At 32.5% G+C, this 15,717-nt stretch overlaps 1 protein-coding gene and 1 pseudogene across 1 annotated transcript; one reads left to right on the top strand and one right to left on the bottom strand.

Annotated features, from left to right (window-relative positions):
- Positions 1–468: 468 nt before the first annotated feature.
- LOC106763719 lies at positions 469–1,373 on the bottom strand (annotated as a pseudogene).
- Positions 1,374–3,842: 2,469 nt separating this feature from the next.
- LOC106763717 lies at positions 3,843–4,655 on the top strand. The gene has a single exon (XM_014647882.1). It carries the CDS (start codon positions 3,843–3,845, stop codon positions 4,653–4,655), a length of 813 nt encoding a protein of 270 aa, XP_014503368.1.
- Positions 4,656–15,717: the final 11,062 nt, after the last annotated feature.

Here is a 15,717-nt window from a genome sequence, read left to right as displayed (position 1 = left end):
TAGTAAAGAAAATGATAATAGTTGCACTTTGGTGTATACAGTTAAAACCAAAGGATCGTCCATCAATGAATAGAGTAGTGGAAATGCTTGAAGGANACATTGAAGATTTGGAAATACCTCCAAAACCTACTTTATATCCTGATGAAATGAGTTTAGAGGATCGAACCACCAGTTCTATCTAAACAATTTTGAAAGGAAATTGCAGGTTGGGGAAAAATGAGGTTGAGAGTTCGCATTGCATTGGTGAAAAATTAGAAAAAGGAGAAACAGGTGAAATGTTATATTTGTATAGTTTTTTATTTAATGATAAATATGTTTTGATATCTACAACTCTACTACTGGACTTTATTGTACCTGTTATTTGAATAATAGATGTAAATATTTTTGAAATAATATGCTTTCTATAGTAGTGTAGTGCAAACTTCTTATTAATCCATGTAAAGTAAATTAATTGAATCCTTTGATAAAGTATATTATTTGAAATGCACGCCATAGACTGTGTGAAGTTAAGCTTGTCAAGATCTAACAATGGTGAACCCCATTTTATTGCGGTGAGTTTGACAGCAGTACAAGAAGAAGAACATAGTAACAGTGCTAAGAAACAATAAAAAAAAGAAAAATAATGGTGAAGGGGTTATTTAGAAGAAAGTGAGTATGTTGATTTTGTATCTAATTAATAAGGCTGAAGTTGGGAGTCATAAGTAGTACCAGGCTTCCAATTAGCAGGAATAGGGATTTTGGGAAGGAGCCAAAACAGCAAAGTACAAAGGCTTTTTGCTGCTTTCCTGCACGCGGAGCTTCATCTTAGAAGGGTATTTGCAAGGTACCCTTTTGAATGAAATATCCACTACCCCTTCCTTCAACAGTTTCCCAGAAGCAGCTGCGTTGCNTCCCAATTCTGAGAACCCACGTTTGCTCATTATGAAGTCTGTTCTGTCTCCCGCGCCATAGTCTGTTGCCACCACATACACTCCTTTCGCATTGCAGTATTCTGCCTTTTAGCTCCATACCTGTTTCATCACTGCATTTGAATATGTTGTTCTTCTACCTTGTAGAATGCACCACAACCAGCTCCATCCCGCCATAGTCCTGATACGGCTGCAACACTGCCATTGTTCATCGTCCTTCCGTATTCTCCGTATCCACAAGCTCCTCCTGAAATATTATACCCATTTGCCTCGTCATATTCATTCTATATATCTACGTCATGCTATGAGACTATAGTGTACGAACTTACTGGGATTCCCATAGCCACCGGGGCTATTGTAATAGCTTGCTCTGGAGTTCGTTGCATATTCGTAGCAGCTACACAGTGCAGGGAGGAGCAATATCGCACACACCACACCGAGTTGGTGCTTAAAACCCAGTTCCATGCTTAAACCACGAGACAAATTCTCAACCACAACCAGCTATGGCGCACCCAGATTTATGAATTAGCATGATCTCGGCAAATTCTAATCTCTCCGTGATTACAGACTGTCTTCATTATACTGTGTTAAAGAAGAAAGTTTCAGGTCAATTTGGTTTAGTCAATGAGAAATTATAATTAGAGTGATATTTAAGTTTTTATGTTTTAGGAAACCACAAGTACTATTCATTTTTCTNTTTTTCATTTTATCTTATTTTTCAATTTTAATAAATTACAAATTTAATCAAATATTTAAGTACTAACTTTGTTTCACACGGGATTAAGATAACACAATCTGCCCAACGCTAGGTAAACTTAATCCTACATGACAACATTTCCTTCTGTTTTGTTATATTCCGGTTTACCTTGTGTGTAGTATTTTATTACATAGAACATTCGACCCAATTTTCAGACATGCTTTTCTTCAATCTTAGTAAAAGTAATTCATTATCAAGTTGGATTCAAACTTAAACTAGGGCGGTGATTTTCTCACCCACAGAAGAAAAAAAAAAAAAAAAACTTTACTACTTGAAGTGATAATATTTTAATTATATTTATTTCACTTTTAAAACTTAAAATTCTAATACACGGTATTGTATTATTAAACTGGGTTGGCAATTGAATGTGTTTTTTTTAAGAATGTCAAAGTATTATTTTCAAATAAAAAATACCCAATATGCGTAAACCGTAGTTCAAAATCAGTAAACAGGTAGACAGAACCCGAATTATTGAAACTAGTTTAATAAAGAAACAGCTACTAAAACAAAAAAATAGAACTGCACCACCCGCGGTATATGCATGCAGTCAAATCTAAGGCTCTGCTACAAATACAGTTATGATGCTTTGTAAGGATAATGTGTTTTATTGATGTTGAAAGAGTAATCAGCGCACAATATATAGAATGTACATAATCATAATTAAGGAAAAAACAGAATCAATTATGCAGAAACTAAATAAGGTAAACTAAAATCAAATATATTATTTCCTATCATCCCCTCAAGCAAAGTGTGAGATTTGGTCCAAAGTGAAGCTTGGCTCTGAAGAACTGGAACAATGGTTGTCTGCTAGCTGGAGATCAAAAGGAATGAATTGAGTGATGAGTTTGTGAGATAGAACAAACTCTGGAACAAAATGATAATGTTTAGCGCGTTTGTGAGTTATGATTTTCTATTTATATGGTAGAATATTATTTTATGATTTAATAAGCAGATTTGATTTTAAGAAAATTGATATTTTATTGTCAGTTTTTATTATTTATACTTGATCCCACAATAGATTGAAGAGTGAAATTATTTATGTGGGTAAGAATATGTATAGTAAGGTTTTCCCAACAGCTCCCTCTTTTTTATCTTTTCAGCTTTGGAACATACACCTTCCTTCCTTCTCTTGTATATCACAAGATTTCATTTGCTAGGTTCCATGACTGGAGTTTCCTTTTGATCGTCCAATATATATCTCTAAGTGAAACGATTTGATTTTTGGGTACACATCAAGCTCTGAGTCTTCCTTGTTTGTTGTACTTATTTGTTTCATTATTAGATCTTTTAGTAGACTTAGAGGAAAAATATGTATTATTGCTATTGTGTTCGAAACTTAGTTTGTATGCAGGATGCTTGAGACTTCTGATGAAGAGTCTTAAACATTTGGTTCCTCCAAAAGTTTTGTTCAACACTTTAGAATGTCATTTTCACTTACAAGAGTCTTTGGCGTTTATTTTTCATAATATTTTATCACTTTCTCTTTCTGAGTTATATGTACGTTTGACTGCGTCAATGATGTATTTGCATATACAAGGTGTTTATGTAAGACAATTAAACTCTATTAGAGTTTGTGGCTCTATAAGCTTATCAACACGGATAATATTCTTTTGGCCACAAGTCTACACATGTGGTGGAACTTTTAGCCATTGAATAATTTGCAAATATTTGAAATAGAAAAAAAAATCGAATGCATTATATAAACATTGCTTTTGGATCAGGATATAAAATTTTATTTTGATAACTTTTCCAATATTTATAGTAATATATTTAGGGTTTTTTTCTTATTTAAATAAGTCCTGGACTATTTTTTTAATTTGGCTCCCAAACTAATTCCCTAAAAATTATTTTAGAGAGCGTGTAAATGAAAGCATCAAGTTAGAACAATTTAGGATGATTTTAGAAACTCGAAGAACTCCATTAAAAAATATTACATGATTTAATAGCTAAATCAGAATTCACGCAGTTCACGAATTTTTAAAATTTTGTATTCATTAAAATGAGGTGTAGAAACCAGATAAAAACGCGGTTTTTCAGTCAAAGTCTACGTTTGTAAGTATCATAAGTCTTCAAAGTATTCTCTGAAAGGAAAAATGTGGTCCTTTAGGATTATATATTGAGTCTGTGTTGTTTTAAATATTAATATATAACTTTGGAATTGGTTGCGCTTGAATAGAATGAGAGACAGTTTGGACATGATGAGCAGAGAAAGAACATTGTTGGTGATACTGTTACTTATTCTACTCCACCATATTTCTGCGAACAAGGACCACCAAGAACACCTTTGTCCCCCTTCTTCCTGTGGCTTCATCACCAACATCACTTATCCATTTCGATTACAAGGTGACCCAGAGAATTGTGGTGACGAAAGGTACGAGCTTGGTTGTCAGAATAATGTTACTGTGTTGTACCTGAACTTTACACAATACCATATTCAAGCAATCAACTACGACAACTACACCGTGAGAGTGGTTGATCCTGCACTTCAACACCACAACTGCTCCTCCCTTCCTCTCCGTTCTCTCTCTCGCTCCAATTTCTCTGATACTTACACTGACTCCGCCGATCTATACCAAGCCGGTCTATATCTTTATCAAATTTGGGGATATCTGAGTTTCGAGCATATAGTGTTTCTGAACTGTAACCATTCGGTGAGAGAGAACGGAAAGTATGTGGAGAGTGGTGAGTGCATGAAGTGGGACTCAAAGGGCTATTCATATGTAGTTAGTGGAGACCTAAAAGCTGAGGACTTAGAAGTTGGGTGTGACGTGAAGCTTGTTGCTCCCACATCGTTCAGGACTTTCAATAAAGATTCATACGCTGCCATTCACAGGGCTCTCGCCTATGGATTTGAGATCTCTTGGATAAACCTCGCCTGTCAGAATCATTGTCCTACAAAATTTTGCTATTTCGACTCTTTTAGGCAGAACTTTGTTTGCTATCGCGTAGGAGGTGCGTTATATACTAATTTTGTCTACTTTTCATGTTAAATTAAATTAGTATTTTATTTAGTTAAAGCATAATTTTGTTTATTTTTTTTATATCTTTGTTTGATACTCGTTTTTATATAGGAGTTACACAATTAGTAATTTCTACCGACGTGAATTTATTGTGATCATCGAAAAATTTAAAATTTTTGATCCCTTTAACTTGCCACATTTTTTTGTATTCCATTGCTTTACCCGTTCACTTCACTTTCTATAATAACAATCTTTGTACGATTGTTCTAATTTTGTAGTTTTCTTCTTAAATTAAATCATTTAGATTTTTTATTTCTTTAATTGATACTCGATTGTCTTCGATTAACATTTTACATAGTTATACATATTCAAATTAGGTTTAAATCTCTTTTTAATCATTTTACATAGTTATACATATTCAAATTAGGTTTAAATCTTTTTTTAATCCCTAAGTTATGAGTGGATGTTCAGTTTAGTCCCCGCTTTTAAAAATGTAAACATTTGGTTCCTAAGTTATTGAAAATGGTATCAAATGAGTTATTTTTTGATGTTCATGGTCAAAGTACAAAGAATAATCTAAATTGTTGTTATTATGAAGAAACAAATCAAAGCAATCTAAAGATGTAACAATTGTTAAAAAACAACCAAAAACAGTATTTCAAGTCAAAAAAGTACTCATTTGATACATTTTTTATAACTTAGGGACTAAAGATTTACATTTTTAAAAATGGGGACTAAACTGAACATCGGCTTATAACTTAGTTAGGGACAAAAAAATGTTTAAACCTTTAAATTATTAGGAAAATCATATTTCATCCACTTTTGAGAATTTTTTGAAAGAATCATTATGTTAATAATTCAACGAATTTTTAGAAAGAAATATAATATTTTTATCTCTTACATTTTACATGCATTTATAAGAACTTCTGCATTAAATTAACATTTATTATACTAAAATAAATGAAAAGTTGTTAAACTTGTTTACCGCTATTAATTAACTGTTGAGATAATCCGAATCCTAAAGTTGATGTTTTGTTTCATTTCAGAATCCTTATCGATATGGTTCAAGATGTTAGCTGGTAAGATCTTATCATCTTAATTTCTCAATACTTTAATTACAAGAGGAGTAGATCTTTTAACAATGATTAAAGTAGACTTTTAACAGTAGTTTTAAAATTACCATTAATAGAAATGCTATTAAAATAATAAAACATTAGGTCACAGTTAAGATACAATCGTCTATATATTTTTCAAAAGATTTCCAACCACTTTCGACTACCGTTTACGATTAAACCGGTGTATTTTTTATTTTCTTTTACTTTTGAAAAATTTTACCTCTTTCAATAATAATGGTTGTGTTTTGATCTCTAGAAAGTAATATATGATGATAGTTATATTATAAATTGTTGTTGTATGTACATTTTTCGTAATATTTGTTCTGATAATTTATTAGGGATAAAAAAATTAAATGTGATTTTATCTAAATTTGTTTAAATTATTTGTATTGTAAGTAGAATGAATAAAAGTATGAGTAATATTTAATATTTTCAAATTATTAGGAAAATCATATTTCATCCACTTTTTGAGAATTTTTTGAAACAAAGTTTGAATCATTTATGTTAATAATTCAACAAAATTTTAGAAAGAAATATAATATTTTTTATCTTTTATATTTTACATGCATTTATAAGAACTTCTGCATTAAATGAACATTTATTATTTTAAAATAAATAAAAAGTTGTTAAACTTGTTTACCGCTATTACCTTTTCATATGAAAACGGTCCTTTTATTAATAACTGTTGAGATAATCAGAATCCTAAAGTTGATGTTTTGTTTCATTGCAGGGATACCTTTAAAGTGGTTAGCTGGTAAGATCTTATCATCTTAATTTCTCAATACTTTAGTTACAAGAGGAGTAGAGCTTTTAACAATGATTAAAATAGACTTTTTAACAGTAGTTTTAAAATTATCATTAATAAAAATGCTATTAAAATAATAGAACATTTGGTCACGGTTAAAGATACAATCATCTGTATATTTTTCAAAAGATTTCCAACCACTTTTGATTACAATATTCTTTTACTTTTGAAAATTTTCACCTCTTTCAATAATGATGGTTTTGTGTTTTGATCTCTTGTTCAAAGTAATATATGATCTTAATTTAGCTATTACTTAGCGGAATACTCTAAACGCTATTAGACTGTTTAGATGGTAAGATCTTATAATCTTAATTTCTCAATGCTTTAATTATAAATGTGAGAACGGTATAACGGAATGGTTAAGGCATTATGGGAGTGAATTGGTTTCTTATTATAAATCGTTTTTTTAATAATTTTTTTATGTAAATATAAATTTCTTAAAACAATTTAAACAAATTAAAAGAGTAAGGAAGAAAAAAAATTGCACAGGTAAAGTTTTTATTCTGGTTCAGATCTGAGATCCTACATCCAGTTGTTAATCTCAACTCAGAATCAATGCTTCATTAGCACAAACCAACAAACAGTTATAATCACAAAGAAAATAAACAAGTTGAAGGTTAGAACACCTTTCTTGTTACCCAAGAGATGAAACTCACTTCTCTGGTAGCCCCCACAAAAGATTAACACCTCCGAATGCTTCACGAAGGATAACCACCTCAGCAACAATAACAACACTCAATCACACCCCATGTGAAAGTTCTTGGTCTATGCCAACACGCCAAGTTCTCAAAACCACAACACAAGGGTTATACAAACCCTCAAACACTTATCACCGCACACTACAGTAAGAATTTCAAAATACACTTATTTCGTATGTTGTATTTCATAAGATATATCTAAACATCCGTTGTCAACTAATTAACGTATGATAAGCAATTATCCAATTATGGTAACTGTTTATAAATTTAATGAATGCACAATGGTAAAAAAGATGCTTAAAAGTTCTCATACAACCTATGATATCAAATATAAAGCACATCTTATGCATCAATCTACTAAAAAAACACTTAATTGAGACATCATCAAAATTTCTGCTCTTCAACTTTATGCTAACATCAGGAGTAGAGCTTTTACCAATGATTCAAATGTACTTTTAATAATAGTTTTAAAGTTATTAATAGAAATGTTATTAAAATAATAGAACATTTGGCCACCGTTAAAGATACAATATCGTCTGTATATTTTTCTTAATATTTGTTCTGAATTGATCAGGGATAAAAAAAAAAGGTGACCTTATCTAAATTTGTTTAAATTATTTTTATTGTAGTAAAATGAATAAATGTATGACTAATATTTAATATTTTTAAATTTAATGGAAAGATTAGTTATCATGAAATTTCAAAAGATATATATGACTGTTATTTAATTATGTTTTCAAATATGTATAATTTCTATTTAATAATTATTTAAAAATAATAAATATTGTACTTATCATGAAATTTTAAATTATAAATGTGACATCCCAAAAATTATAAGCTGAGTATAATATATCATGACGTAGTATTATAATAAGATGGAGCAATTTAAAGATATACATGGAGTTATATTCGGTATACTCATCCAAAAGAGCTAAACTTTAATACTCTATATGCAGAAGAGGTCTTACAAAATAATATAAGAGTTCTAACAAAAGTCTTGGGAATTAAGTGTTACAAATAAACTACCAAGTTTCTGAAAATAATATAACAGGTTTATTAACTAGATACTACAAAAGAGCTATAAAGCTTCAAAAAAAAAAAACAAAAAGAAATGAAATTCTAAGAAAGAGATCCTAAGAGCTAGGAGTTGGGTCCTCTCCCTCCAAAGTCTGCTCCAGGGGAACATCATGTGCCTCTGCTCACATCCAAAGGATTGGATGATCATCGCAAGGGAAGGCAAGCACATACAACACACACAATGCAAGGGTAAGCTAGGTTGAAAAACATGCAAGATAAGTTCAAATTTAAACTAACATATATATAACAACATGCACACAAGCAATCAAGTAAACATTTTATCAGATTATACATTAAATGGAACTAACTATCATGTTATACAATCACACACAGCATGCAAAAACCATAACACAATACAGACTAAGACCGAATGCATTTTGTTGATACTAATTACCGACCGCGTGATTTGACCATCCGGACTAGTATGAAATGTTGAGTTCCAGGGGTTTGTGCACTTGTGGTGGCCTCTACTACTTTGCAAAGTCATTGCCAACGGTTTCACCCTTACCACACACAACTGTAAGTCCATCCAAACTCATCTTAGCCCATAAATGGAGACACCCAAGACTAGGACCTCCTGCTATTCTCACCACATGACACATCACTCTCTAATTGAGCATTAGAATGTCAGAATCATACGGTCATAAGGACACTTCGGCCATTCATACGGTCAATCACAACAAACTACAGTGGCACCACCATGTAACCTCCCTTAAGGATCATGGAATTACGTCCATCAACCATACTTGTTACACTTACACCAACCACCACTTTGTTACACTTACATAAATCACATACTTTGTACATACATGCTTTCAAACTATAATTCACAACGCAATACATCATACTCTTAATCATGTTGCACAATCATCCTTTAGTTATGTTATAAAACAACTCATACATTACATACTTTCACAGAAACATCACTTACTAACACAAGTTTCTTTATAGCATATTATTACCAACACTTAATTAATTCAAATAGCTTGGAGACCCTCACCAATGGATCCGGAAGGGTCAAAATACCCCCATAACGACCTAAAGAACGTCCAAAACGGACGTCTAGAACCCCCAAAACGTCAAAAAAATTAAAAACACTCAATCTGTCGCAGAAAATTCGCTCAACGCACACCCTATGGTGCGTTGTGCGAATTTTTCCTGCCAGTAACCGTTCAGAGTGCGCTAGGCGACTCTGCATAATCTGCAGCACGAAATTCTGCAGATTTAAGGAACTCACACACCCAAAACTTACTCTAGGCCATTTGGTGAATTTCTAACACTCCAAATTCGAAGTATAGGTTGAATTAAACTTTTCTAAAGCTTCACGCACACTCCTAACATCAATCTCTAGTAATTATGCATCAATTTAGATCTAATAACTTCAATTTCATTTACTTAGATATTCAAATTCTAATTTACCCTTTGAAAACTATTTTGACCATTAGTGTCTCTAATAGGTCACAATTGACTTGTATGAACTACCTAAACCAACTCACACATTCTGGTATACCTATTTCTCAATTTGACTACCTTGGTTCCTCTAACAGGACCCTAAACACCTAATTTTCCTTGAAATACTGATCTAATAACTTAATTCCACTAACTTAACTTCATTCAACCACTCACAATCAACATCAAACTCTGATCATACCAGTTCATAAACATAATTTTAGAATCACAGTATTTGATGAACATAAGGCCAGTTGATTTCACATACAAATATCCTAAATCTAGTACAAACAACACCAATGGACAAAGCAAAACATAAATGCATTCAGTTTAATATTTCTAATAACATTCTAACTCCAATTACCCTAATACACAAAATAATTATGAAATGCCCAGCTTCCCTTACCTTAAATTTCCAACAACTAAATTCAAGAGCAAATCCAACGGCACCCTAGGAAAGTTGACAGCACCTATAAATCCCCAAATTAGAGATAGAGTCAGTTTCTTAAGCAATGTAAGAACTAGAATATTGAAGAAAGACCTAAATCAGCCACATGCAAAGTAACCATTGCATGATCATATCCCTAATATAAAGAGGAAAAGAAAGGAATACTTACCAGATGAAAACAGAGAACCCAACAATTAGAAGCGATGCTCCTGGAACCTGGATGTCCTAGAAATTTTCTGGTAAGCAGAGCCTATGGATAAGATTTCTGAAGAAGAATGGAGAGAGTGCAAAGCCAGGGAGAAGAAGAAGTTGGAATGAGGAGAAATGTTTTCTTCAGACAGGAGAAAGGCTAAATTGAAGTGGTTTTAAAAATTTCAACCCTTCTGCTGCTGCCATGTGTCAATTCCCACTCTTTCTTTTCTCAGGTTTTACAATAAATATGTATTCTTTGTTGTGAGTTTTTTAAGAAAAATATTTAATTAATATTTAAAACATTATGAGAAATGGCTACAAATATATTATTATTTGATGAGGTTGAAAATAAGATAGAAATTTTATACCTAGTTAATAAAAATGAGACGAAAATGGATATACGTTTGACAGTGATAAATATAGCCAGATTCACATTGACCTTATCATGTTGTCACTAACACAATGAAAGTGTTTTAAGTATGTTATTTTAGACCTTATTTTACGTAAATTTACATCAGACCTAACACTTGACATAAACCTTTTATGCATTTCTGAAAAAAAAAATTGAACAACCATCACAAAGCACCCATAACAATCTCGAATGACTGATGAAGGTTGAAAAATAGTTATTTTCATATGTCATTTTGGACCAAATTACACCCTTTACTACTCGGAATGAACTCAGAATCAAGCAAAACTCAATAAATGAGTCTGAAGAGAGTCAAAAGTTGTTTTTAGCGATTTTATGCTTGTTTTGCATTGTTTTGTAGCTAATTTGAGAAAAGTAAAGAATGGAGTTAAAGATTTAGGTCGTTGACTCAAGAAAAGAGCAGAAAAATGAAGATTTGAAGAGTCGACGCACCGTCCGGCGACAATGATAAAGGTTTTTGGAATGATTTGAAAGAATGGTTAAATTATCAAATGGTTGGAGCGCAAAAAAGTCAAACAAAATGCAGAAAAGTCAACCAGTCAACCAGAAAAGTCAACAAGTTGACCAGAATGCTGAAAAGTTGACCAGAGTGCAGTTGACCAGCGCCGGGCGGTTGACCGTGGCGCCGGGCGGTTCTGCGGCTTGAGGGAAACCGCCCGGCGGTGAAATTAGGCGCCGGGCGGTTGTCAGACGGGCCTAGACCTGTTTTATGTTAGTTTTTATGATCTGTTTGGGCCTGGACTTGTTTTATGTCATTTTTATGCCCTATTTAAAGGCCAGAACGTCTTAGGGTTTGTATCTTTTGATGGCTTAGGCATAGAAACACATTTTTCACCCTTTTGGGGCTAGATTTGGAGATGGTGACGACTCTCATTTTCTCCTTTTTAGGGTTTCTATCTCTTTCATTCCATTCTTCACCTAGTTTCTCCATGACGATGGGGAACTAATCTTATTTGTTGCTAGGGAAAGATGTAACATCTAAACTCTCTTGTATTTGAATCAATTCTTTTTATTGATATATGCTTACTTCATTAATTGTTAGAGTTTTCCTCTTTGCTTAATACATACATCGTTTAACTCATTCGGTGGTATGATCCTTGATTTTGTCGATATGGGGACGTAAGGGGAAATCTAGAACTGGAGAAATTCTCCCAAAGGTAGTATTGCCTATACATAGGAATATGTGGTAATATGAGGATTGGTTGCATACACACTCCTGTGCTTCAGAATTAATTATTAGGGATGCTAGGAATCGTATGAACTCATAGTTAAGGATAGGCTTTCTTACCGGTGACAGTGGTATTAAGTGTTTTAGATAGTGGCATTAACATTAATGAAAAAGAGAAATTCTTATATGCATGATTAGGTGAAATCTAACCCCAATAACATATTCATCTCAAATACTTTACTATATGTAAAGAAAACGGTCTTTTTATTAATAACTGTTGAGATAATCAGAATCCTAAAGTTGATGTTTTCTTTCATTGCAGGGTGGTTAACGTGGTTAACTGGTAAGATCTTATCATCTTAATTTCTCAATACTTTAATTACAAGAGGATTAGAGCTTTTAACAATGATTAAAATAGACTTTTTAACAGTAGTTTTAGAATTATCTTTAATATAAATGCTATTAAAATAATATAACATTTGATCACGGTTAAAGATGCAATCGTCTGTATATTTTTCAAAAGATTTCCAACCACTTTCGACTACAATAGTCTTTTTTCAGAAAAATTTCACCTCTTTCAATAATGATATGGTTGTGTAATATATATGATCTTAATTTAGCTGTTACTTACCGGAATACTGGAAACTCTATTAGACTGTTTAGTTGTTACTCATATAATTCAATATACATTCATACATCATCCAAAATAGTCCACCACATTATTTAAATCAAACAAGAATAATTAAGAAAATAGTAAACTAAATCAGGATCATTCGATTAGCGCACACTCTCGCATAGCGAATCCAAAGGTTTCTCGCACAGCGAACCATCTCGCTATGCGAATAAACTTCTAGTGGTACCAGACCTCAACCCCTCGCATAGCACCCCAAATCGCTATGCAAAAGTCTAGACAATGATCCAGACCCTTAAAGGACTCGCAGAGCGCATCCCCTCGCTATTCGAATTAATCTGGCAGTGACCCCAGACCATAACCAGGTGCTCAACGCTCTGATTCGCTATGTGAATCATCAGTCAAAGAGCAAATCCCCATAACCATTCACACAACGTAACCCTCTCGCTTTGCCAATTGCTCAGACAGAGAGCCAACTCCATAAACATTCCCACAACGCACCTTCTCGCTCTGCAAATTGCTCAGACAGAGAGCAACTCACCATGATCACTCGTTGTGCGTGTCTGGATAATTTTGCAGCACGCATTCTGCAGAATTATGCAACTCAAACCCCTTTTTCCAATTCTAACTATTTTTTTCCAACTTCTAACGATCCTAGATTGTATTATGCAACTAATTAGACTTAACTAAGTGTTCCTAAACCTTGCTAACATCAATCTCAAGTGTTTATGAACCAATTCTCTCTTCAAAACTCCAAATTCCTCATCCTAGGGACCCAAATCTCTTTTTAATACTTTTAACCTGTTTTTGATCAACTTAAGAGTTCAACCAAGTCCTATTTGACTTACCAAAACTACCCCAACAGACCAATTTAACTTTTAACCACAAATCCTCATTTTCAATATTCTACTTCCTCAAAATAGTCTTAATTCATGACATTGTGCCTAGACTCATAACCAACTAACATCCATACAATTTTTCTAACAACATACACTGCCAATCACAATTCAAACAACATCCCAAACATGTTTAATTAGGCAGATCATCAATTTGCACATTAGCAAAGTCAAATTACACATCACATACATCTTAAAACCAAATTCAGTTCAACCATCTCAATATTCACAAATTAATCATACATACACAACCAATTCTAATTCAAAGAAAATCTAGCCTCACTTACCTCAAAATCAACAACACAACTGAGATAACCTCAACTGTTTGCTTACACTGCAAGGTAACTCTAGAAAACCCTACAAATCACCGATTGGTGATGGAAAACAAACCTTAGAACTTAAATTGAGCTAGAAATTGAAGGAAAGGAACTCTTGATCCATGCAAACAGAAACATTTTGCAGAATCAAGAACCCTAGACGACGCTAGAGAAAGGGTTAACTGCTTACCCGCTCGTTTTGCCTAATTGATCGGTCAAATGTGTAGCCCTTATGCAGTGATCGTTTGGGCACCTCTTGATCGTCAAACAAACAACCCAAGAGTGAGAACATCTAGACAAAAGTCAGAGGAATGGAAGAGAATAGTGTTTTAGAAAGATAGATGTGATTTAGATAATGAACTGAGTATTAGAATGTTTTATTTATATTATAAGATTATTTTTAAAATAAAATGTTCGTCTCATTATTTTAATACACATATCTACTCTAATATTTTATTTTCTAGATTCTTACAGTTATCATGAAATTTTAAATAATAAATATGTATTCTTTGTTGTGATTTTTTTAAGAAAAATATTTAATTAATATTTAAAACACTGTGAGAATTGGCTAAAAATATATTATAATTTGATGAGGTTGAAGATAAGATACAAATTTTATACCTAATTAATAAAAATGAGACGAAAATGAATATACGTTTTTCTTACAAGACAGAGATAAATATAGCCAGATTCACACTCACCTTATCATGTTGTCACTAACACAATGTGAGTCTTTTAAGTATGTTATTTTAGACTTTATTTTACGTAAATTTACATCATACCTAACACTTGACATAAACCTTGTGTGCTTTTGAGATGCAAATTTTGCATTTTGATATAAAACCCCCTAACATTGGATTAGCAAAGTTATATCCAACATATAATAACATAGTCACAAAAATGGCAACAAGAGGAACCATTATATGCCTCCAGAATTGTTCTACAATAATATTGGAGGAATATCCCATAAAGCTAATGTTTATAGCTTCATAATGTTGTTGATGGAATGACAAGCAAGAGGAAGAATCTAAATCTCCGATCCCCGTGTAGAACAGTCTAAATCTAAAGCCAACTTTACTTTCCACTTTGGATGTATAATCATATTATAGAGCAGGGAAATATTGATATAAAAGATGGGATGTAAGCTGGGAGGAAGTAATTTAGAAAACAAGGAGTACAATGAGGAAAGTTTAGGATGAACTGAATGCATAGGTGAGATCGATCAGGAAACACTAAGAACAACACTATATACAGGTAGATGGGAGGTAACAAAGTAGCAAGGCAAATAATGGTAGAAGGAAAACTTCCCTAGAAAGTTGTATGACAACAACAAAATGGATACGTTGAAAGAAAATTTCTTTTTAGGTGGCTTGAAATTCATTGAAGTGCATAATTTGGTGTTGCTAAGAAGAAAAGATGGTGGCAAGGTGATAGTGGAAGATAGCAAATGGCTGTAAATGTTGATCAAACATAATCAAACAAGTTTATCTTAGGAAACAAGGATGTTTGGGTCAAGTGAAGTGCATACCATTATCATTATGAGGACAAAGATGCTTTTAAAAGGCTTTAAAAAGAGTGACGACCATTGACACTTTAATAGTTGTAGATAAACCCATTGAGGCACGCAAAGAAATGGAATACAATTGCGAGTACGTCTACTTAATGATGTAAGTTCTAGTTTTCCCACATTCCTAATTTTAGAAGTAAATTTTGTTTCATTGATAAACTTTTTTTTATTAATAAAATCGGTCATAAATACTATTTTATCAATAAATTTTATTACGAACATAATCCAAACTAAAATAAACACTACGATATCTATTTTAATAGAAAAATATATTAATAGAAATATCTATTAATAATAAA

Source organism: Vigna radiata, chromosome 6, assembly GCF_000741045.1.
Source record: "Vigna radiata var. radiata cultivar VC1973A chromosome 6, Vradiata_ver6, whole genome shotgun sequence".
NCBI classification, from domain to species: Eukaryota; Viridiplantae; Streptophyta; class Magnoliopsida; order Fabales; family Fabaceae; genus Vigna; species Vigna radiata.
This window is presented reverse-complemented; position numbering and strand designations above follow the sequence as displayed.